Consider the following 24,447-nt stretch of genomic DNA (forward strand, 5'->3'; position numbering starts at 1 on the left):
GGCTTTACTTCACCCCCAAAATTCCTGTCCTTGAGACACCTCTTCTTCCTGTTCCGATTCCTGAGTTCCCTAAGCAAGCCCCTCTCCTCTCTGCCTTCTGCACTTGGAGAGAAAAGTCCAGACTGCCACCTTGAGCAGAGAGCTCTTCTCTTGACCTGATAGTGAGTTTCTCCAGGTGGAAGGGTGGGGAACACTCGTAGGTGTTTTACTGCAGGGCTGGGCTTGGAGAAGGCCCTTGATCCTTGTTTGCTGATCTAGAATTTGATTTCGCAGGATTAGGCCTGTACATATCAGAATATATTCTGGGCTGTGCCAACCCGCACAATCGGGCAGAAGGCTTCAGAGGGAATCCGCCACCACGTGGGGAATGCCCCATGTCTGTGCTTGCTGAGGTGGTCACATGGTTCCTGGGCATACTGGGAGGTACTGGAACGTAGGTCAACACTGGTATAGCCTCCTTGTAGGATGGCAGGGCAGGAGAACTTTTCCATGGCCAAGTTACACTGGGCTGAAGGTATAACTAGGTCCTTGGACTCCCTTTCCCATAACTGGAGAATTTCCAAAGTCCTATGGTTAACCTGTTTGACCAATGACTGACCAATCCTGAGAGGGGATATAAAAGCAGACAGACACACAGCTCTATCCATGAACAATCTCAGCACTTTATTTCATCCCTTTGCAGGGAGAAGGGGGCATTACCCCCAAGAAGTCAGCCAGTCGGGTGGGTCGGCTAGAACATGTGCTGTCTCTCCAGGTAGTATAATATATAGCATTGATTATGCAGAAACAGGAAGGGAAGCAATAAGTTAAAAGCTATATAAGTTATGAAAAAATAATATATATACTTTTAATATCGTGTATCCCCATTGAGGATTTGCTCCCATGGAAACCAATAAATAGGTGGAGAAAAAGCAGCAATCAGCACCCTTTTGAAACTTGAGGGATAAGTATATGTCTGAGTTCTCTCAAGCCTGAGCGTCAGTAGCCCTTCAGCACCCCCAACAGGCCTGGAGGACCTTCTGGCCTAGAAGGGGCCCAGGGCCTTGGGCCACCCTGTCCTGGAAAATGAGATGAATGAATCAAAGACTGGGTCCCGTAGAGGAGGTGAGGCAAGGGGGAGGTAGGGAGAGGAAAGGGAGGAAGAGAAGGTGGCTTACGAGGTGGGAAGGTGGAGCTGCCAGACTCCCTGCAAGGCCCTGAAGGCGAGAGCCAAGAGGATGAAAGAGGAGTGTTCCTCTAAGCCCCAAACCTTCTTGTTGGATCGCTGCTGCAGAATTTCTCTTTAGTTAGTCACTGGGGCCCCCAATCTGACCTCAAGGGCTCAGAAGTTCCCGGACCTGAGTGGACAGTGCCTTCTTCATGACCCTGCTGGCAGCAGAGGGGCAGACGTGGAGGAGGAAGATGGGAAGGACCTCTGATCCACATGTGTGGGTGCAGGGGAGGGGAGGGCCAGGCTGCTTGGCCTGATGGAGGGAATGGAGACCCTCAGGAGTGGGACTCATGGGAAATGGGCCTGGGGTTTCATGGCAGGTGTGGCAAGAGGAGTCTCCAGGGCCTGGTGCATACCCAAACCAGGTTTCAAGCTGGGAAGCATCTGGATGGGAGGCAGAGAGCTCAGACCCCAGGCAGGGTGGTGAACCCCAGGATGACAGAAAGGAGAAAGGAGGGTCCAGTTCTCCTGCCTGGTCTCCCCAACTTCCCACTTCCCCCATCAGGGAGTTTGTCATGGCAAGAAAAGCTTCTAGAAAAGGTGCTTGGGAGCTGGCTAGACAGCTGTCCAGTTCTGACCGTGGCCTGCTGGGAGGGACTCACAGGAGGAGGGGAGGGGCATGGGTGTCTGGGCTGGTCTCAGAGTTCTGGGCTCAGGTCCCAAACACCCAGGGAGCCTCCTCCTCTCTCTCCCTAATACTGTCAGGTCTCCGGGAAGCCCAGGCAGTGCAGGAAATCCAGATGCCTCCCCGGGAACTCTGGAGAGTGGACGGTGCCCACGTAGTCCCCATCAGCCCCTGGTCCGAGGCTAGCCGGGGCTAGGGGAGTGAGGGCACTCACTTTGGTTCCTAGTCAGAGGCAAGGCAAGACTTGAGATGTGAGTTTAGGGCAAGGCTTGAGCAAAGGGTCAAAGGCAGCTTGGTTAGAGCCCCCTGTTGTGCGAGGAGCAAGCAGGTGGAGGCAAAACCCCAATTCCGGTTTACCCAGGCAGGAAGACCTCTGACCAGATATTGGAAGGGTGGACTCGAGTGACTTTGAGTAACTGGTGACAGTCCTGTCCTTCTCCCGCAAAAAAGCAGTCACTGGTTTCAACCCTCTTCTCCATTCAGGATCAGGTTTGCCTCCCTTCCCAACCTAGAGGCTCCAAGCTGCTTTCTGGAGTCTAGCTTTATGTCCTTGCTGCTGCAGGGAAGTGGCCTGGGGCTCCTGGGGTATGGACAGCAGCCTTACTCTGAGACCTCGGACTCCTGCGAGAGGAACTTTTCTGACATTTCGGTGATTTTGATCACAGGGCCTTTCTTGTTCTTCTTTTTCCGAGAGGGAGCTCTTGAGAGGCTGGACTTGGAGACAGCTACAGGGAACATAAGGGGTGGGGCAGGGTAGGGGCTGGAGGTTTGGGAGGCATTTAATATCATGTCTTTAGGGCCATGATCCCCCCCCCCCACACTGTCCCCCTCCCACCATGGGTTCTTGGGGCAAGCAGGCTCACCAGTTCTGCATCTGGCCTGCACAGCGCTGACCACAGTGGCTGAGGGCATGTCCATCCTGTGGGAGGAAGAGATGGTGGGATGTGAAGGGAACCTGTGGCTCAGCTCCCCTGGGATTAGAGGCTTGGGGATTGGCAGGCAGAGGCCAATTCTTGGCCGTCCCTCCCAGCTCTGGGCTGCCCTGCTGTGTGACTTTGGCTAGCCAGCTCTGTCCCCTCTCCCCTGCATGAATGGCTATCATTTGCTGAGCACTGATTGGTGGCAGGTATTTGCACACGGGATTGTATGCACAGGTGAGGCATACTTATCATCAGTCCATTTTCCTGATAGGAAAACTGAGAATTGAGTAAATTGGACTGAAGTTCCAGTTTGTAAGTGGCTGAGCCAGGACATGAACCCAGGCCTGCCAGGCTCACAGTATCACACTGCTGGGGGAGGGGGCGGGTGGTACTGGCTTCCCGTGGGGCTTCCAGTCCTCCCCTCTCCCAGGCCCACCCCGCTGGCCCTGCTCCTCACCGGCTCTCCTCGCCCTCCATCAGCTTGCGGTAGGTGGCGATCTCAATGTCCAGGGCCAGCTTGGTGTTCATGAGCTCCTGGTATTCACGCAGCTGCCGCGCCATGTCCTTCTTGGCCTGCTGCAGAGCGTCCTCCAGCTGGGCTAACTTGGCCTTGGCGTCCTGAAAGGCCAGCTCACCCTGTTCCTCGGCCACCTTGATATTCTCCTCCAGTTTCAGGCACTGAAAGTTTGGGAGGACAGAGAGAAAGAAGGGTCAGTGAGCAAGGAGGGAGGAAGAGAGCGGGTCAGGGCCAGGAGCCCGCTTCTGTCCTTGGTGGGAGTGTGCATCGGGATGACTCGGCACGGCGTTCCTGGGCATGGTAATGGAGTGCATCGCAACAAGAGGCCATTCAGTTAGACCTAAGGAGACACTTTCCCAAGGCTATGAAATATGGCAGGGCTCCATAGGAGCCTGTCCCAGCTGTCCTTCCAGGATGGCACTTCTCTGAAGGCTCGTCCTGTCTGGAAGCTGGGGCTTATGCTTCCCTTTGCTTCTCTCCATAGAGCTGAGGGGAGGCGGTGGGCTCTGGGTGTGTGTGTAGGGGACCCTCCAACGTTCCAACAGCCCTGGCCAGTTTATGGAGCACTTTTACCGGCCAAACTCATGTGGTCCTCAGAGCTGTCTAAGGACAGATGAGGAAATTGAGGCACAGGGATGCTAAGTGACCTGTCCAGGGTCACAAAGCCAGGGCTCACATCGACACAGCCTGCGTGAGCGTATGTGTATGTGTGTGTGTGAAGGGTATGAGAGAGCATGTGTCCCGCACTCTGCCCTGCTCCAGCCCAGGTGGGTCCTCCGGATACTCACATGGCTCTTGATGGAGAGGATCTGCGATCGGAGCTTCTGGATGCGAACGTTGAGGTCAGCGATCTCAGTGCGGCTGCTCTGGAGGCTGTTCCCAAACTCGGCCGAGCAGGCGGCCCGTTCCTCCAGCTGGAGGCCGGGGAGGGGTTGGCAGTCAGGGGAGCTCACTGTGTCCCCCAGGACCCCCTCCTTCTTCCTCACCCTTGGCTTCATTCCCGCCTCTGTGGCCCACCCAGGCCAGCGTCTCCCTCCTTCCCTGCTCCTGCCCCCACCACGTCCATCTCAGGATCCCTCTCTTGCCCGCCCTGGACTGAGCCCCATGGGCTGTGCCCACACGTGGGCTGGAGTCACTGGGTGGCAGCGCCGCCATGAGCCTCTGAAGGGTGCAGACTGTGGCTTGCCTCTGTCCCCGTCACCCCTGTGGCCCGGCACACCGCTGGGCTCTCACGTTCTCCATCCCTGCCTGTGGACTCACTGCTGTGGGCTCCATCGCCACTGTGTCTCCCCATTCATCTCTCCTGGACTCTCAGCACCCAGAGCTGCAGGCGGCCTTAGCCATCTCCGCTGCTGCCCATCTTGCCCTGGTTGCATCCCCCCAGTCTGCCTGCCAGACCCAAACCTGGCTCCGGGAGTACGCCTCGGCCTCCTCCAGGCTGCGAGCCGCGATGGCATCATATTGGGCCTTCACTTCCTCCACGATGCCGCTCAGGTCGATGCGGCAGCGGCTGTCCATACCCACGGTCACCGACACATCCTTCAACTGGGCTGCCAGGTCCTTCAGCTCCTGACGGGCACAGACATGGGGGCTCAGGGCTGGTGGGGGGCCCCAGACCTTCAGCTATAGTCCCCATAGTCTCTTCATTCCCTGGTGGGTGGAGGGCAGGCTTCTCTCTGTCTCCCTGGAGAGATGATCAGAGGGTAAACGTCCCCCTGCCCTGCCTCTGCAGCAGCTTGCACTCTTGAGAAGCAGTCCCCCCAACTCCCAACTCACCCACCTGTCGGTTTTCCTCTCTGATTTGGCAGGGAGGCACCCTTATCTCTGGAGGCCCACCTGCAAGCCTAATTTCTCTTCAGTTCCCACCATCCCTCCCCACACTGTCCCCTTCACCCCCAACATACACACTGCTTTAGGCTCCCAGGGTGGGCCTCCTTTCTCCTGGCAGAGGAGGAAAGGGCCCAGGACGTCTGGGCCTGAGGGCATTCTATCATTAGGCTCAGTGCTGTGCAGCTTGGCCTCCCAGGATGGGAGCTCCTCGAGGGCCTGGCTGAGGCATTTTCACCTCCAGGACTCCGTATCTGGCAGAGGAGTGTCCCTGCTGAATGCATGTGGGAATGGAAGCCCGTGAGTGACGAGGGCAGGAGGGGACCAGAGGCTGACCATCATGCATCCCTGCTCTCCCGCCAGCAGTGGAGGCCCAGGTGACTTCTGGGTCACCCTGGAGACTCACTACCCCTCCCTGTCTAGCTGAGGAGCTTGCCCAGCCGCAACTACAGGATTTAGCCTCAGTAATCTTTGTCTTCTTGCTGTCCTTTGGGATCCTGCTTTCCCTTCCTTTCTGTTCTCTTTGCCTAGAAAATGCTAGCCTGGGTCCTCAGAGACCTCTGGAAGGGGTAAAACTTCCCATTTCCCTGGGGGCTCCTGAGAGACCAGGCGGTGTGTGTGCTAAGTGCTTTCCAGGCATATCCACGTCTCATCCTCACCAGGCTGGCTCAATTGTCAGCCCCAGATTACAGACAAGGAAGAAGCTGCGGCACCCAGAGTTGATGGAAACAGCTATGAGGGCGGGGCTGGGCCCAGAGCTTTGCTGCTCCTGCTAAGTTCCCTTAGAGGGGCAGGGACGGAAGCTGAAGCCCCACATATGCTTCTGTCATGCCCTGCAGTCTGATAGCTTTGCAGAGTGAAGGCTCAGAGGTGTGTAGCAAAGCCGGTGGGGACAGGGGTCTTTGGAAGGGCTGCAAGGTGTCCCTCCAGGGCCCTGGCTGCTTCTCCTGGAGGTGCTGATCAGTAGCTCGGGCCTGGGCGGGGCTCTGTGTGGAAAGGAGGAGTGGGTGGGTGTAAGCAGACTGTCCGTGGCCAGCATTGTACAGAGTGAGTCAGGTGGCTGAGGAGCCTGACCGGCAGGGAGAGGGGCCAGGCACCCAGGGAGCCATGGCGGGGCTCAGCTGGGGGACGGAGGGGTGGGATATGGATGCACGGTTACTACTGCTGGTGTTCACAGTTCATTCTCGACCCTTACTTCAGTCATCAAGATTTGGTCAGTGTTCTCATTTTACACACACACAAACACACACATATATTTATATATATGGCAGGGGGGTGCTGTTTGTGTGTGTTAGTTGCTCAGTCGTGTCTGACTCTTTGCTGCCCCATGGACTGTAGCCCTCCAGGCTCCTCTGTCCATGGAACTCTCCAGGCAAGTATACTGGAGTGGGTTGCCATGCCCTTCTCCAGGGGTTCTTCCCTGGGTCTCCTGCATTGCAGGTCGATTCTTTACCTCTGAGCCACTAGGGAAGCCCTATATAAAATTTGAAAATATATAAAATTAAAGAAAACTAAAAAAAGACCTTTTTTTTGTTTGATTCAGGATCCAAACAAGGTTTACGCACCGCCATTGGTCCATATGTCTCTCTCATTCTGTAGATACTCTCTTCATCTCTCTCTCTGTCTCTTTTATTTCACCCCTGTCTTTTTCTTATTGAAAACCTCAGGTTGCTTGCCTATAGTCTGAATCTTCCTGATTGCCCTGCATTCTGGTGTTTAGCATGCTCCTCTGGCTCCTCTATTTCCTGAAAAGGGGCAATTGGATCAGGAGTCCGCTGAGATCCAGGTTCTGTTTTGGGCTCATGATTGCATTCCAATCTTGGTTTCTGACTCTGGGCCCCCTCCTGACCCTCATCTGTCTTTTTGCTCCAAGAAGCTGTGGCTGAACCTCTGGAGTCTAGACCTGTAGAGGCTGCTACTTCTGACCTGTGGCTGTGTCCCTGTGGCTGGAGACCGTGGGGGTGGGCAGCTTCGAGGCCTGCAGAGGAAGCCCACCCCTTCCCTATCTGCTCGCCGCCTGACCCTGCCCACTAGCGTCCCTGGTGATCAGGATCGCCTCCTGGAAAAGGAAGTTTGAGCAGTGGCAGGCCACCTGTCTCCACCCTGGAGCTAGTGGGACCCCGAGCTCAGTGGCCAGCTGTCTTTTAGAGGGTCTCCTGATGGAGGGTTTTGGTCGATCTTCAAATACATCTAACAGAGATCTCTGAGCAAGAGCGGGGGAAGACCCCACCCCCTGCCGGAATAAAGTCTCAAGCTCCGCCTCTGCTTCCTGGGGCCCCACTGGAGATTGACGTTTTCCAGATGGAACTGACATCCCAGCTGGGGCTTGGCAGCAAACCAGTTTCAGAGATGCAGCTTCGGGCCTCCTCGGTCACCATGTGCTCGGGGTTGGCAGGCATGGGAATGTTTCAGACAAAGTTCTCCAGGGACATTTCTTCCCCAGGCTTAAGGTGGCATTTGTTATGGGCAAGGAGAAGGCCAGGGCACTGTCAGAGCACAGGTCACTATAGCAGCAAAAGGATGGGTGAAACTCGGCTGATGGGGCAGCCTCAGGTCCTTTCTGGAAAGAGCCAGTGTAAGCACAAGCATGGTAAACAGAAGCAGGAAGTGGAGGGCTTGGATCATCTGCAGACCTGTTCAGACATGCTGGCCCTGCCGGGCTGCAGAGGGCATAACAATGCTGACTTGTGTGGTGTGGGATTGCCACCGTAGCGGGGTGGGGGTGGGGGTGGGGAGCTGGAGAGGATGTGCAACTCCAAGCTGGCAAGAATCAAGTCGATTCAAGTTTAGAGCTTTTCTTAGGAGCCAGAGTCTGAGGAGGCCTCCATATGTGGGACTATTGTCGCTGTGGCACCCCCAGGTCAGGGATTATGGTGACCGAGGGGTAACAGTACCGTTCAGTAAAATGTAGTGTTCAACGGCACTGGGCTCTGAATAATGTCACCTTTTATTAGCTGGGTTAACCCTGGCCAAGTCTTTAAACTTAGCTAGCTGAGCCTCAGTTTTCTCATTTGAAAAGTGGATATAATTATGGAATTGAAATCAGCTGGCATTTATTAAATACTCACCATGTGCCAGACACTGTTCTAAGTGCTTTAGGATATACTCGCAAAATAAATCCTAACAACGGGCCATGAGCCAGGAACTATTGTCCTCCCCATTTTACAGATGAGGACATTGAGGCATAGAAAAATAAAGGAACCTGCCCAAGTCCATATAATCATGGAGCCAGGATTCAAATCCAAGCCGCCCCAAAGTCTGTGTTCCCTACTTTATAGGTTTATTGGAAAGATTAAATGAGATTACATCTGGAGAGCACTCAGCCTGGTGCCTGGAATATAGTGGGTGCTCAATAAACAACAGCTGGGAAACTATTGGTGTGATTGGAAAACGTGATGGAGCTGGGAGGAAGTGTCCAGGGCTTGAGCAGCCTGTTCCTGGAGTGGCCTCCTGGGGCACCATGAAGGCAGGCACGTAGACATGCCAGGTCCTTTTTGTAGGGGTCAGTATCCCGGGAGGTGTGCTGGCTGCAGAGGCTTGTCAGTAGATTCTGTAGCTAATCTCCCTGGAACCAGAGTTTGCAGGTGGGGCAGGTCGCTTTCTGGCTGGATGCAGCCAGGCCCCAGTGCACTTGGGAGCTGGGGTGAATCCTGGAAGCTGAGGGGGGTGGGAGCCCCAGGGTGCTGTCACCAGTCAGCATTCCTGGAGGTAAGGGGAAGGGGTGTTGCCCAGGTGGTTGCAACGTGTAGATGAGGCCCTGAGCAGCCTATAGCCACTGGCTTCTGGGAAAGGCTTTCCATAAATATCCTGACCTGCGTGTGTGTCTTGGGGAGAGGGGAGGGCTGTTTCCTGGGACCCTGGGGTGGGCTATACAGCAGTGCTCTTCCGGGATCTACTCCCAAGTTGAGACTAGTGCCTGGCCCTCCCGGGGCTGCTCACACCCCATCATGTTTTCTTCCACCCGAGGTGGCAAGGCTGGCACCTTTCTTTACTTGGACCAGCTCTGTCCGATGTGGGGCCACTAGCCCTGTGAGGTCGTGAGCACTTGAATGTGGCCGGTCAGAGCGGAGAGGAGCCGGAGGTGTGAAACACACACCAGATTTTGAAGACTTACAATGGGGAAAACGTGTGTGAAACAGCCCATTCATTTTTTAAATAATGATTACTTGTTGAATAATCATCTTTTTGATATATTGGCCTAATAGCATATTAAAATTATTTTTTTCTGTTTCTTCACTTAAAAAAAAAATGTGGCTCCTAGAAAACTTACAATTACCTATGTGGCTTGTATTATATTTCTACTAGGCAGGGCCAGCTTAGAGAACCATTGGTATGGGGAATCTTTATGGGTCAGTGTTGCCCTTTCAGCCTGCGGAGGTACCTCATGTCCTGACACCAACTTGCCACCTCTCTGCCACCCAAAACAATAATAACTGCTATTGTTTTATATATATATATTATATATGCATTATATATATAATGTGTAATAATAAAATATTATTTTCTACATTATATACCATATAATCATATTTTATTATTTTAATTAATATATTATTTTCATATTATATTAATATGTTAGAAATAAAACAATAAAATATGATTATATAGTATATAATATAGAAAATAATATTGTATTATTACACACTGTATATAATGCATGTTATATAATATATACTATATATGCTACATTACATACCTTATGTTATGATATATGATAGTATCAATATAATATGGTACTATCAATATAATATAGTATAAATACAATGTGATATGATATAATGTAACATAATAGAATGTGTATGTAATAATTGGGTCAGGAAGATCCGCTGGAGGAGGGCCCAGCAACCCACTCCAGTATTCTTGCCGGGAGAATCCCATGGACAGAAGAGCCTAGCGGACTATAGTCACTGGGGTCACAAAGAGTCAGACACGACTGGGCATGCATGCATGTGTAATAATGCCCTCTTGCATTCACTGTGGCCCCGTCCCCACAGCAGCCCTCCAACAGCACCCTGCCTCCATCTCCACCAAGGGCTGCCCGTCCTGCTTAGAATAATGTCCACACCACATCCTGGGCCTCCGGCCCTGCGCGACCTGGCCCTTGCCCACTCTGTCTTAGCCACAGCTGCCACCTTCTCTCCCTGCCAGGATCACATCATTCCCGCCTTAGGTGTTTCACACAGCCCTTTCTTCTGCTGAAGCCTTTTCGAGTCTCTGCTGAGTTGGATCTTCCCAGGTTGGGGCTTCACTCTCTTGGGCCTCCTCAGAGACGCATGGCCCCAACCGCTCTAGCACTAAGGCATGGCCCAGTTTCTTTGCATACCAGCAACTTTTCCCCTCCGAAATGATCTTGTCCAGACATGTTTATTAGCCTATCACCTGTGCCCTCTTAGCTAAATTGTGCTCTCCTGAAGGCAGGAAACTTGCCCGCCTGGCTCACAGCTGTGAGGTCAGTGCCTGGCACCTAGCAGGCATGCTATAAACATTTGTTAAGTGATTTGCCCCATCACAGAATGATGAACCTGCTACTATCACTCTCCCCATTTAACAGATGAGGAAAGTGAGGCAGAGAGGAGAAATAACTTGCCCTGAGTCACAGAAATGAGGGGGAAAAAAAAAGGTAGTCAGGACTGGGGCCTATAGGCTGCCAAGTCCAGATGGAGCCGGCAGCCTGCTGTGGGGCGGGGCCCAGAAGTTCAGCAGGTGTGTCTCCTCAGTGCGCAGGTATATGGCTGGCTATGCCCAGTCTCCTCAGCCATGTCTCTACACCCGTAGGGCCTCCGCCTGGCCCTGGCTCCCTGAGATGTTGGCGAGCAGGATGGGCTGGAGGCCCTGAAACTGCGGCCCTGCTGACGTCTGCTGGGTGGTACCAGCCCTGGTGAGTGTGGGCAGAGGAAGCTCTCACCCACTTTCCAAGCCACTCAGTGGGCATGGTGCCCTGGTGAGCCCCTCAGGGCTTGGGCCGGCCGCAGAGGACCCTGCTGGGTACAAGAAGCATTTTGGGGTGGTCTGCCCATGGGGGCTGCCTCCCTGGTGTTAGCAAGGGTTGGGAGTTCTCTCTTCTGTTCCCTCCTACGGCTGCACAGAGGTCTCAGTTACACGTGTAGCCATGAGGCCCAATCTCTCTCTCCACATGGCGAGGCCCTAAAGCCCTGGTCAGCAGCCCTTCAGGCCACTTGAGCAGATCTTTCTGGTTGCAGTGATGACTTTGACCCCTGCTCTGCCCTGGGCTGCATTGCCATAGCTTGGCACCAGCGGCTTACAGCACACAGGCTGCTGTGCCCTGTCACTCTCAGTAATGGTCCTGCCTGCTTGTAGCTGAATCAAAGCATCACCCCATCAGCCTCCTCACCCCCGAGAAGATGGGGAATGTAGAGAGGAGAGGAGAACACACATCCCAAAGGAAGCCCACAAGACAGATGTTGCCAAGGGGAAGAGTCCAGAATTCATCTGCTGGTGGCACTGGCTGTGGGACAGGCCTTGCTGGGCTACTGTCCCCCTAGGGACAGTGAGGACCTAGGGACAAATGAGAATGTGTCCGGGGGCTCCTCTGTCTGCATTTACTGGGACTGATATATTTTTTTTTTTTTTGGCCATACCACATGGCTTGTGGGATCTTAAGTTCCCTGACTAGGGATTGAACTCATGCCCCCTGCAGTGAAAGCAAGGAGTTTTAACCTCTAGACTACCAGGGAAGTCCTTCCTGAGTCATTTTTGTCTGGCAGAAGTTTCTATTGTCTGATTACCAGAGACTCTGTCTATAAATCTTTCCTGTATGATCCCCAAATGGGGGAGGGTACATTGCAGGCCTACAAGAGCTAGAGCTGTGGGTGTTTGCAATTTAAGCTGCGGGGATGAGAGAGAAATTAGTTCAATAAGAACTACTGTTCAAAGCCTCCTGGCTCACTGCTCCAAGGCCACTTCCTGACCCTGCCCTAGCTGTACCTGGGCCCCCTTCATGCCCTTAGTGCTCCCCAACACACGAAGGTGGCGCTTTCCCTGAGAGAGGCTTTGTGGGAACCTGCCATGCTTCACGAGATGAGTGACAAGGGGACATGTTGGGTCATTGACTGCAGCACACAAGGGGTTTAGGAAGTTGTTGCATCTGTGGCCAGCAGCAGTGAGCGCCTGCTGAAGTTTCCATGACCCACTGGACACCTTTGCCTCCCCTGCATCCCTTACCCAGGGACCAGTTGGCTTTTGGCTCAGTGGGACCCTGGCCCCGTCTTCTCACCTGCTCATAGATGCTTTTCATCAGCTCCACAAAGCTCTGCAGGCCTTTTAACTTGGTCTCCAGTTCTGTCCGTCGAAGACACTCTGCATCCAGGTCCTGGGGGTGGCAGCAGTGATGAATGATGGGAAAAGGAATGGAGGGGTCCCAGGGCAGGGGTATGGTAAGGGGGGACTTTGCTTCCTGAATATGATGGGGGAGATTCCCAGAGGAGACCTGGCTCAGAGCCTTGGAGGAGGGTGGGGACAGGTGCTTAGCTTTCTGCCTGTGGTCTTGGGACTCAGCCTGTGGGGCCTTTGTTTGGGGATCGTGAGCAAAAGAGGGCAGAGGGTCCCTGAGGAAGGAACCCATGGGGTGAGCTGGGGAGGCTACCTTCTTCAGCTGGACGAAGGTGAACTCCATGTCCGTGCGCTTGGAGATCTCGTCCTCATACCTGGGAGGTGGGGAGGGAGGAGAAGGAGAGCCAGGGAGACACACACACAGAGCCTGCTCAGCTGGATGTGGTGGACTTGGCAACAGTTTGCTTAACCCTCCTTGGGTGGGGCCTGGGGCCTCTGCAATCCCTTTGCTGCCTTGCGGCAGTTAGAAAAAAGTGGTCTCTTCCTTGAGGAGGATGCAGCTCCTTGTCTCTATGACATGTCCCCTCTCCTTCCTGATACTCTAGTGTTGGCTCTGGGGAAGCAGGCATCCCGCTCCCCATGCTTACTCCTTCCTGATGACCAGCCATTCCTCTCCCAGGGGCATCTGCCCCTTTCCTGGCTCTGCTCCACATTCATCTCCTCCAGGAAGCCTCTCCTGATTGCACAGTCCCTTTGTCCTGACGTTTTGTTCCTTTATCTTTATCCCATCTCCTCCCCTGAAAGTCTCAGTTTCAAACAAGCTGTGCCTTTTGTAGTGTCTGCTCCAAGCATCTTGCTCACATCCTAACTCCTCTCCTAACTCCACCTTTCTCTGAAGCCCCACGCTTCTCCCACTGCTTTGCCAGACAGCAGGACACCATGCCATCTTCCCTCTGGAGAGAGGGTAGGAAGGGCATGGGTTTTGCAGTCAGATGGGCCCCCCATATGTTTCAGGGCAAGAAACTCCTCCCCTCCCTTGTCTATTGGGGTGTGCACGTGTGCATGTGCATGGGTGCGTGCGTCATGGGGGCTGAAATTCACCAGCACTCCAAAGCTGTGTTCCCTCTCTTCTCAGATGTGTCTCCTCCCTACACATGTGATGAGATGTGTCGAGTCCACCTTGTGTTCAGAATCAGGACACTGCTGTGTGGGGAGATGGGATCCCTGGATCCTTGACCTTACCCTCTGGGCCCCCAGGATGGATGTCTGCCTGCTGCATGCTTCCCATCCCAGCTCTGCCTGCCCCAACCGACATGGGGATTCTGTGGCTTCCTGTTGCCTTCCCTCCTCTCTAGGGAATGCCTGAATCATTGGCGGCTCTAATTACAGCCGCCTGCCTGCCCCAGTCCCTGACCTCACAGAAGGGGCAGCATCACCCGTCACCCACATCAGGTAGCTGGACCTGCCACCCCCAGGCCTTCTCTTTCACTAGCCTCCCAGAGGGACTAAGGGGAGCAGACCCCAGAGGACGAGAGCCCACAGAGCACTCAGCTCCCTGAAATTCAGTATGTGGGGGGTCCACACTCTCCCTGGCCACTGTGGTCTTCCAGAGTCTTTGAGGGTCCCTGAGGGTGCAGGCCGTGGGGACAGGGTGGTGGGGTGGGTCAGGGATTCTGGTCTGTAATCTGGAGCCAAGGCAAGCAAAATGCCTCTCAGGTGACCCTCAGAGCCCCCAGCCACGGGTGTTCTCTTGGTCTTGTTTCACAGATGAGGAGATGGAGGCTCAGAGAGAGGCTTGGAAGCTTGAGTCATGTGCTGGTTAAGAATGGGGTTCCAGAGCCAGACTATTTGGGCTCAAATTCTGGCCCTCTTGCTAACTAGCTGTGTGACCTTGGATAGGCTCCTTCTATGTGCCCTTGTCACAATAATGTTGATTTCATGAGGATTAAATAAATGAACACATAAAGTATTTACAAAGGTGCGTGCACCCACTAGAGCTACTGCTATCATTATCACCATCCTCTCCAACACCAGCGCTTCCCTGGTGGCTCAGACGGTAAAGAATCCGCCTGCAATGCAGGAGACCTGGGTTTGATCCCTGGGTTGGGAAGATCCCCTGGAGAAGGGAATGGCTACCCACTTCAGTATTCTGGCCTGGAGAATTCCACGGACAGAGGAGCCTGGTGGGCTACAGTCCGTGGGGTCGCAAAGAGTCGACACAGCTAAATGACTTTCACTTTCACCAACACCATGTCCCAGCTCAGCCCCTCTCTCTCAGAGTTTCCAGAAAGAAACCATGGGGATCCTCACTGCAGAGGGAGTGAGCAGGTCTCTTCACACTCCTCACAAATGCTCAGGGCTGGGCTGACATGAACAAGTTTCCCTCTCGAATCTGGGGGCCTCAGAAGAATTTCCTGACTTGAGGTCAGGGGTCTGGGGAGCTCCAAGCTGGGAAGCCCAAATTGACTGGCCCTCCCCAAGCAAGCCCTGTGTCTAGGCTCTCCCCGCTCCTCTGGATAACAGAGTTCTGCCTGCCTGGGAACGGGACATTGGAGACAGCTGTCCAGTGGGAGCCCTCTGAGGTGCCAAACCTCCCCTCACCTCTCACTGCCCTTCTCAGCTTTCCCACCTCCCTTCTCATCGACTCCACTGCGTTTCAATCCCAGTTCACCCCCAGACAGCTTGCACAATTGTACACAACATTGAATCACTTGCTATGTGGCCTTGGGCAAGTTGCTTTCCCTTGCTGGGCCTCTGCTTCATCCCTAGTAAATAGAGGGGTTAGCCAGCTGATCCTTGGGGTCCCTGCTACATCAGAGCTTTTAGAAGTCTCCATTCCTATAGAGGCTTATGTAACGCCATGTCCCCCATTCACTTCCAATCCCCTGCCCGTATGCTAGCCGCCAGCTCCCAAACCCATTCTCAGCTCTTTTCAGCTGGTCACACCCGTACCCTCTCCACCCCCCAAAACTTGTTTATTTCTAGGAGTGAAGCTGATCTCATCGGCCTTGTAGAGGCAAAGTACACCCCTCCCTGTCAGGGCTTGGCCTGGCGTCTCCTGGCTTCTGGGGGCCCCAGGCTTTGCACAGCCAGGCTGCAGCTTTCCTGGCTCTGGCCTGCAGACCCAGAAACCCTCCAGCCTCACCTCCCCCAGTTCAGCGGGCTCCCTACCCAGAGAAGGGGAAGAGAGGCCCTGAACCTAAACAGTAAAATCAGGCAGCAGATGGAAACCAGGCAGGGGCCAAATGAGGGGGCTGAGCAAGATTAAAACAACAAGCAGTGTTTGTACAGAACGTCCAGTTACAAAGTGCCTCCACGGATGCGATCCGGCTGTTCTCCTGGGATTAGCTTCACACAGTAGCTTGCCAGGTGAGGGATGGGACTTTGCACTCATCCCTCTGTGTGTGACTAAGGACAAGCCCCCACCCTCTCTGGGCCTCTGTTTCTGTCTCCATAAAAGGAGAATCCAAGTCCCCACCCAGCTCTGCTATTCTCTGATCCTTTGCGGGCCAAGGACCTGCTAGGTATCAGTGAACTGAGTCTTGGGTTCTGGCGCACCAGTGAGATTTCCCTCATCGCCGTCAGAATGGGCAGTCTAACTCCCTGCATATTTCCCGAGGACCTGGGAGGGGAGGGGGAGAAGTGCCCCCCACCAGGCCAAGGAGGGGCCCAGCCAGATCCACAGATGGGGAAACCGAGGTCCCCAGAGAGGGAAAAGCTTCCTGTGTGACCATTCCTTCTGCATGTGGTCTGAGCAGGGGAGGCCACGCAGAGAGGCCGCGGGCAAAGGCTGCGCCACAGTCCAGGACTCCTGACAGGCTGCCTCTGCCCTCCGTCTTGGGAGGCTTTGGGCCTCACCTCAGATAGCAAGGCTTGGATCTGGCCTCAGTCCTGCAGAAGGTGGGGGCTGCTTCAACCTCACCCTGTCCTTCCTTCTTTCTGGCTGGGGGCCTCCAGCAAAGAGATCAGCCTCTCTGCTCTGGCCCAGCTTCCTTGTCTTTCAAGCCCTGATGATTGTCTGGTCAGAGAAGGTCACCTCTCCTCTGAGTTACTGAATTAACTGGTCTGCCTTTCTAGACTGGCTAATTCAGTTCAGCAAACTGCTGTGTGCTGGGTATGGAGCCTTCTTGAGAGGGCAGAGGAGTGGCCAATTTTAACCTCTGGTAGCCATGCCAAACTCCTGGCTTCCTCCTCACACCAGCCTTAGCTTGGTATCAACCATCACCATTCCCACTCCCCACAGGAGGACACTGAAGTTTGTGTATGAAGCAACTTGCCCGAGGTCACAGAGATGGTGAGGGGTATGGGCAAGGAGTAACCCCCTCCCATGGGGCACAGTCATACCCAAGCCCAGACCCTTAACCACTAGGCCGTACTGCCTGCCAGCTGCTTGTTCCCCCAGTCTGTGTTTTCCTTGTCTCTCTAGACCCCAAGCCTGCCATCGAGGTCAGGCGTGTCTTACCTCTAGGCGGCTGCTTCTTTATGCGAACAAACCTCATCATTTCTGCCCCCTGCCTTCCCTTACCCCCTTCCCTTTTCAGCTCAAGAGAGATCAAAATCTCAAGCTACAGCCAAAGCAGGAGCCCATCTATTGCTCTCGCTAGTGACACAATTTCCCATGGACTTGGGCGCAAGGGGAGGGGGTAGGGGACAGGGCTGCGATGCCCAGAGGCTAGCAAGAGCAGCGTAGCTCTCCACCAGCATGGGACTGCTTTGTTGTAAGGGTCCCTGCTTGGGATGTAGCTGTAGATCACTGCCTTGTCTTCCCAGTATCTAGAATACCGCTAGCACGTTGCAGCTCTTTAGTAAGTAAGTATGGACTAAAGACTGGTTTTTCAAAGAAGTTTTCTCTTTTTCTGGCCTGGTGCTCCCGGACCCTGCCCCCAAGCGTGAAGGTTGGTCCCCACCCTCGGCCCTCATAGGACGCCCCTACCTGATCCGGAACTCCTCCACTTTCTCCAGCACCTGCAGCAGGTTGGCCTCGAGCTGGCCCCGCTCCTTGCTCACTTTGCGCAGCTCCTCCTGCAGCCGGCCTTGGTACTCCTCATAGAGGTGCCCAAGGTCAAAGGTGGCCGAGTCCTGGCTCTGCAGGAAGTGCCAGCGGGTCTCCAGCAGCTGGTTGCGCTGCTCCAGGGCTTGCACCTGGGAGAGCAGGAGGATGGCAGTGAGAGGGCCAGGTGTGGCCCAGCCAGTGCCACCCACCCCGCTGGAGGCCTCCATGGGACATGGCAGCTCATCTACTCAAGAGGCACCCGCCTGGGGCCCTCACTCAGCACCCTCAGGTGGCATCTCCAATTACTGATTGTTCAACTGCAGATGGTGCCATAAGGGGGGGAAGCCGAGAATCCCAGAGAGGCACAGCCAGTTAGCCAAGGTTTCCTACAGGAGGGGCAGGACCAGCGAGATGAGGGAGAAGGGACCAAGCTGTGAAGGTGCCCACATATGACAGGTTCTCCCGGCTGCCTGGGGCTTGGGTGGGAGACCCCAGGGAACGTGGGGTGTCAAGAGGCCTGTCTGTCACCCACCTCAACAAGCCTGGTCTCATCTAGCTTTGGAAACAGCAAGGTAGGGCCTGGTTAGTTCTTAAATGCTAATCCTCCTAACATCCCTGGTCTTGAGGTCTGTCCAAGCCTCAGTTTCCCCAGTAGGAAGTCACTTGCTCTGCCCACTTGCAGAGATTAAAAACCTGGGGAGGTGCTTCGGAGCAACAAATAGCACATGCTCTTGTGGTCCCTGCCATGCACAAGGCCTTGTTCTATGAGCTGGACATCTTTAACTCAAACCCCCAAACAACCCGCCGGGGAAGGCATTGTTATCAGCTGCACTCTACAGGTGACAGGGCACAGGGAGGGGAAGTTACCCTCCCAAGGTCACACAGTTAGCAAGCAGCAAGCCTAGGGGTGGAATGCAAGCACTCTGAGGTTTAGAATCTTTGAGCCACTGCCCCACAGGCCTCTGGTCTGCTGCAAGTTCTCTGCGGGCCCAGTTGCCCTTGCTGGGCTGGCTTCTGCCTCTAGCTGGGGCCGGACTTGCCTGAGGACAAAGCCTGGAAGGGCTCTGGGCCCAGGGCTCCCCTGAAACTCTGCATCCTTCACGCCCTCCTACTCAGACTTCTGCAGGGATTTGCATGGCTCCCACCCCAGTCACCGGCCAGCAGGTGGGCAGAGTCCCTCTTGGGTCTTCTTATTCCCTCCATCCAGTTTAGCCCAGCGGAGCTTGGGAGTCCCCCTCCCGCTTCTGCACCCTGCCTGCCCTCTCCAGGCCCAGCTGAGCATCATTCTCCTTCCTACCATTCCAGACCGGCTCCATGTGCTCCCAGCACCCCGCTGCAGGAAGCCTTCCTCCTTCCCTCCAACATCTGACCCTTGGTGTATCTGCTTCTCGTTTGTCCTCATCTACCACCCTCAACGTCAGACTGAGAGCCATCTGCATGCCTCTTGGGATGTGGCGAGGGCCACTGAGGCAAGATGGGTGGCTGGGGCTAGGCTCCCGAATGGGGCAGGCTGTGGTCATGAGAGCATTGTGACAACCAGCTCAATGACATTCCCCATGGCCGCAGTGAGTAGCCTGAAGTCTTCCCATCCACTGCTGGCACCAGCTCCCAGAATCACAGCCTGAAGGAGCCAGAACCACAGACAGGAGCCTTCTGGATCGGCTGGTCTATACTCTTCATTTATCAAGGAGGAGATGTGGACCCAGGGCAGTCAGGTGACTTGTCCAGGCTCACACGACAACTCCGTGGCCCAGCTTCTCGAGAGGCCCATCTGATGGCGGCTGCCTACTCTGGACCGTCGTGTTCCTGTTCCTCCTGAACCTGGGTGCCAGGTGGGCTCTCGCCCTCTCTGTCTGCCCTCCCCACGTGCCCGGGTTTCCCTGAGATCTCTGATGCCCTGGGGGAGGCCCCTTGGACACTTGCGGGAGACGACATCTGTGGGAACACTGGACAATAGCATTTGTGGGCTGCCGTTCCCCTCCTTAACTCCCATTTGTACTGGTAAATTCTGCTTGAAGCCAACTTTAAGCCAACAGTGCGCTGTCATCACAGCCAAACGGGTTCAGTAGGGATGCGGTCAAGAGGGTTTCTGTCTTACTTGAGTGTGTGAGGGATTGCTGGGGTGGTGGGAGGTTTCTGCTCACTCCACCTGCCCTGCATTTTGACAAGTAGTAACCCTGTGTTTATACTGAGGGTAGGGTGAGACAAGAGATGTGAGGCTCCCTCCTCCACCCATAAGCAACACCAAACTCTTTAGACCAGGAAGTCCTCCCCGTAGTCTTACTTTGATACCCTATGCTTCAGTACTTGCCTGTTGGGAAATGGTATGCATTTGGCCAAACCAGTCTAGTCAGAGGGCAATTTGGGGGGGATTTAGGGAAGCCTCCTCTCCCTACTTGGGGGAGTTGCTTGTTGTCTCAGTGGGTGGGGATGGGAACTTATCCCCCACTTAGAACCTTCCATGCTGAAAGGCTCCTCCCTCTGGGAACAAAGGTGAAGGAGGGCCGGAAATCCCAGTACCCTGTGAGGTGCCAGCTTTACTTCTTTCAACCTGTCAAGGCTGCCAAGCATTCCCCTCTCATTCCTCTTTCTGTCTCTCCTGGCTGACCCCCTGCCCTTCAATCTAGGCAGCAGCTCTAGGAGCAGCCTAGGAGAGCAAGCCCCTGGTCTACCTGCTTCCCATTTTACAGATGAGGAAACTGAGGCTCAGAAACACAGAACTCACTGTGGCCCAACTCCAGGGTTGTGGGCCTTCTGGCTCAAAAGCAGGCCCAGAAGAGGGTGGAGAGAGATGTGCTTTCTGTTGGGGGGAACTGGGCAGGCTGGGCTGGGCTGGGGCCCTCCTGAAGAGGGAGGCTGACTATCTGGGGGGCTGCATGTGCCAACCCATGGGCCCACAGCCCAGGCTGGTGAGTGTGCAGAGTGACGCCTCTGGTGCTTGCAGGTCCTATTCCTCAGGAAGGGGGTGGTGTCAGATCCTCTGCCTCCAGCCCCGGCTTGGCTTTGCTCAGGAGCCCCAAGGTCTCTCCATGAGGAAAGGCTGTTTTGTGCTTTCCTTTGTGCAGGCAGAGGGGTGGCCCCGGAGGCTTCCAGAGGCTACACAGGTCAAGGAAAGACACTGTGCCCACCCCTCTGGGTCCCTTCCCTACAGCCTCCTTAGGCGCTTCTGGCAATGCTTTCTTTTGTCCCATCTCCACCCTCTCTGGTGTCTGCAACTGAGGGCCCAGCCTGCAGCCTCTGCTGTTGTCAGCATGGCCCTCGCGCTACCCTCTTGGCCTCCTTTCCTGCTGCTGCTTCTGCTCATCCTCCTTCTTCATGGCTGCAGCTGTACTAGTCTCTTGACTGGCATGAAGTCAAGGCTACCCTCGGAGCAGGAGCAGAGCAGGGAGTTGGAATCTGAAGCACAGAGAGGGTAAGTGGCTTGCCCAAGGAAACATAGCCTGCAAGTGAAAGAATTGTCACTGCTCCAGGGCCCCTTGCCAACCTGTGGGTCTCCTTGCCAACCCTTTTCCTCTCCCTCCTGCTCTTCCTTAATGATCTCTGATTTCTCTGGGTGCCTCAGAGGGCCCAGGATGGAGGGCCACCCTGCCAGTCTCTTCTCTTTGCCTAGAACCCTACCCCTGCACTGGTGATGGCATCTCACCCTGGTCTCCTGCAGCTCTTTCCAGCTCCATGCTGCACACCTGCCCACGAAGCTCCTCCACCCCACCCGCCAGCAGGGCCCTTCCCTCCTTCTTCCCAGGCTCCTTCTTGCTTGAAGGTGCGCTAAGTCGCTTCAGTCATGTCCAACTATCTGTGACCCTATGGACTGTGTAGCCCACCAGGCTCGTCTGCCCATGGGATTCTCCAGGCAAGAGTACTGGAGTGGGTTGCCATGCCCTCCCCAGGGAATCTTTCTGACCCTGGGATTGAACCCATGTCTCTTATGCCTCCTGCATTAGCAGGCGGGTTCTTTACTATTGGGACCACCTGGGAAGCCCTTCCTGCCTGGCAGGGACTAAATGCCCTAGGCTGGAGTTCTCTGGGCTGGATCCATGTATGGCCTTTTCAATATAACAAAGAAAATACACCTGGTACCTGGTAAGGGCTTTCTATGTGTTTTTCAGAAATGATCCCATTTGATTCTGACAAGCCCATGACACCAATGTATACTGAGGCCCAGAGAGGTTAAATAATGTCCCTGAGATTACACAAACATGAGAGGTGAGGCCAGGATTCAATCCCAGAAATGTGACTCCGGGTTTCACATTCTAACCTCTGCTTGCTTCCACTTGGGCCCTTATGGTCTTTTCAAGGAGAGATATGAGTGAATAACAGACTTTCTCCATAGAGTTGGTGGATCAGTTGGGTCTCCTTGGGCAGAGCTCCAGCGATCAGGATCCCCAAGGGGCTGGCACCCCCAGTTCGCTGTGTGCCACCATGGAGAGCACCGGTCTCAAGGCCAAGGCTTGAACTGGGGGTTGGGAAAATTGAGTTCTTCTAAAGACCTTTGAGGGCACTGCCCTGGCTCTGGGAACAGAACCCAGACCCCTTGGGCCCCTCCCTGTGCATACACACCCGTCCTGTCCCCATGGCAGAGGCACAAGGTGATATCAGCCCTGGCGTTCACGAAGAAAAGCCACCCATCGAAGCCAAATTACATAGCTCATGAAGCATTCCTTTTAAGGGATTAAGCTGTGTTTGGAGAGGAGGTGGTTCTGCAGGGACCTGCCTCCCTCAGGCAGCGGGCTCTTCTCCTAGGGTGGACTGCCTGGCAGTCTGAATGCTGTGCGGCCACCGGGGGTGATGGAGGGAACGCTCCACCTCAGGGGATGGTTGTCCTCCAGTTGTCACTCCCCCTGCACACCCCCACCCCAGGCACCCCAGGTGTGGGTGCAGGAATGCTGGTCTGTGCACTCGGATGTGGGGGCGAGGTGGGGAGAAATGACTCCCATTTCAGAGGCTTTGTGTCTCACAGACCTGAGTTCAAGTCCAGATCTTGCTGGTTGTGTGACCTTGGGGAAGGCGCTTTGCCTCTGGGCCACTCTGTCTCCCCATCGGCACTGCCGGGGAACCAGCCATTGTGGAGTGCTGGGCAGTGGGGGCAGAACGCCAGCTGGGGTTCCAGGTCTGTTATTTCATTCCGCCTGCCCCCCTCGGTGAGCCCCCACCTAGTGGAGGACACCAACCATGTGTAGAGGGACACAGAGGCAGGGAGAGCAAGGGGCAGAGAAGGACCCAGCCTGGGGCAGAAGGAAGGGGCAGTGAGAAAGCTGTAAAATGGGCACAGAAGTAACTTCTTTCCTAAGGCTGAGGGAAATAGAAATAAATATGCACTCAGCACAGTTCCTGGCGCAGGGTAAGCAGTTAATCAACAGTAGCTGTTACTATCCATTATTCTCAGTCAGGGTGGGAGGGAGCAGAGCTGGGAGGGCTGCTCATGGGAGGCTTCTTGCAGGAGGTGAGTGAGGAGCAGGTTTGGGAGGTGGACAGGACTTCCTCGGAGCTCTTGAAGCCCCTGCCCTGGGCCAGAGCTTGACACCAGTGGCCAGACCAGAATGCTGGCCATGGCAGTGGGTCCAGGAAATGAGGAGCGAGGGACTCAATCACTCTGCTCTGGTCGGGGCACGGAAGACTGGCTGGCCGCCTGTTTCAGACTCGCAGCACCCATCCTCCGCATTCCTAGTTCCTGAGGAACCACAGGTGTATCCCATGCCGCTCAGCTTCCTTCCGGCTGTCCCACACGCCCCCTTGCCCATGTTGGCGCTTCTGACCCTGGGAAGCTGAACAGATCCAACGGCCTGGACAGGAAGGGGAGCCCTGTCCGTCCACCGTGGAGTCTAACTGCAGCCCATGCCTCCAGCAGCTGTTCCCAAGAGGGGGCCTCCTCTTGGTCACACTCTGAGCCCCTCCCTAGTCCCTGCCTGCGGGGAGGGTGACCCTAGGCCGTGCAGCGCGTTATTATCCAGACACCCCTCAGAGGCAGGCCATCCTGGCGTCCTTTTCTCTCCCATGTCAGGATGGCTAGGGACTTCCCCCTTCTGCTTTTCTCAGCTCAAAGCTAGGCCTCGAAGTTGGCAATGCTGGCTTCCCATTGGCTGGGCTGGGGCGGGGGTGGGGCATGATGCTGGGGGGAACTACAGAGCTTAGCCACCTGCCCGAGCCCGACTGGCGTTAATTTGGGGACCCCTCCCCCTACTTCTGCTCACCTTGCCAATCAGGGAGGCGAATTTATCGTTGAGGACCTTCATTTCCTCCTTCTCGTTGTTCTTCTGCTGCTGGATGGCTGGGTCCACCTTGAGATCCAGGGGTACCAGCAGGCTGGGGTTCACGGTCACCTTGGGGACGGTGCCGGCTGTCCAGCAGGCTGTGAGGCTGTGGGAGCTGAAGCCCGGCCCGGGGGCCCCGCAGCTGCTCCATCCGGCGGTTGCAGGCCGGGGGCTGTCCGCCGGGGTCACCTCACAGCTGCTCAGGCTGCTGAAGCCAACGACGCAGGAGCGGCAGGCCATCACCGCCCCCGGGGCCCAGAGCGCGCAGGGCTCAGGGACCGGCGAGTGAGCCTTTGCGTGGGGACTGACGGCGGCTTGCTCCCGTCGCAGGCAGGGCAGGCTGGGGACTGAGGAGCAGACACCTGTCGCACGGTGCTCATTAGCTCCACGAGGGCGGGACGCCTCCCCTCCCAGCCAGACCAACCTGTTAGATGATGCGGCTCCCGCCCCTCCCCCGCGGCACCATGTACCCACCTCCTCCCCGGCCAGGAATCTACCAGGCTGAGGGGGCTGCTCGTTGTCACTGGCCTCCCAACCAAGCCTGGCCTGGCTCCAGGGGAAGGGGACATGGGCTGGGCTGGGCTGGCTGGCTGGCTGGCTGGGCGTGGGAGGTAGCCAGAGGAAGGACAGATTCAACAAGGAAGAAGAGAGAGAGAGAGAGGGTGAGAGCAATGCCTCTCACCGCAGACCTCACTGCATACCTGAAGGCTGACGTATCTAGGCTTACATACCTCTGGAAAAGATGAGGCAAGCGCAGTCCCTGGCTCCCAAGTGCAGGGCAGCCGTCCTGGGCACCGTGCCAGCCTGGCATTGGAAA

At 55.4% G+C, this 24,447-nt stretch overlaps 1 protein-coding gene across 2 annotated transcripts; it reads right to left on the reverse strand.

Moving 5' to 3' along the window:
- Positions 1 to 638: 638 nt before the first annotated feature.
- KRT80 (keratin 80) lies at positions 639 to 24,293 on the reverse strand. Of its 2 annotated transcripts, none has more exons than XM_040234222.1 (9): positions 23,571 to 24,293; positions 17,323 to 17,531; positions 12,703 to 12,763; positions 12,334 to 12,429; positions 4,677 to 4,841; positions 4,061 to 4,186; positions 3,213 to 3,433; positions 2,699 to 2,754; positions 639 to 2,560 (listed from the first exon to the last, which is right to left on the reverse strand). In XM_040234222.1, exons 1-9 carry the CDS (start codon positions 23,868 to 23,870, stop codon positions 2,436 to 2,438), a joined length of 1,359 nt encoding a protein of 452 aa, XP_040090156.1. In that variant the 5' UTR covers positions 23,871 to 24,293; the 3' UTR covers positions 639 to 2,435. The 2 variants fall into 2 exon arrangements, with proteins under 2 accessions (XP_040090156.1, XP_040090157.1); XM_040234223.1 differs by having other exon boundaries at positions 639 to 2,595.
- Positions 24,294 to 24,447: the final 154 nt, after the last annotated feature.

Source organism: Oryx dammah, unplaced genomic scaffold, assembly GCF_014754425.2.
Source record: "Oryx dammah isolate SB20612 unplaced genomic scaffold, SCBI_Odam_1.1 HiC_scaffold_29, whole genome shotgun sequence".
In the NCBI taxonomy this organism is placed as follows: domain Eukaryota; kingdom Metazoa; phylum Chordata; class Mammalia; order Artiodactyla; family Bovidae; genus Oryx; species Oryx dammah.

Coding starts and splice junctions, on each gene's coding strand:
- KRT80 (XM_040234222.1), bottom strand. CDS start 23,870: ATGGCCTGCCGCTCCTGCGTCGTTGGCTTCAGCAGCCTGAGCAGCTGT. Junction 12,764..17,322: donor GTGGAGGAGTTCCGGATCAG/GTAGGGGCGTCC, acceptor CCCACCTCCCAG/GTATGAGGACGAGATCTCCA. Junction 4,842..12,333: donor TGAAAAGCATCTATGAGCAG/GTGAGAAGACGG, acceptor TGTGCCCGTCAG/GAGCTGAAGGACCTGGCAGC.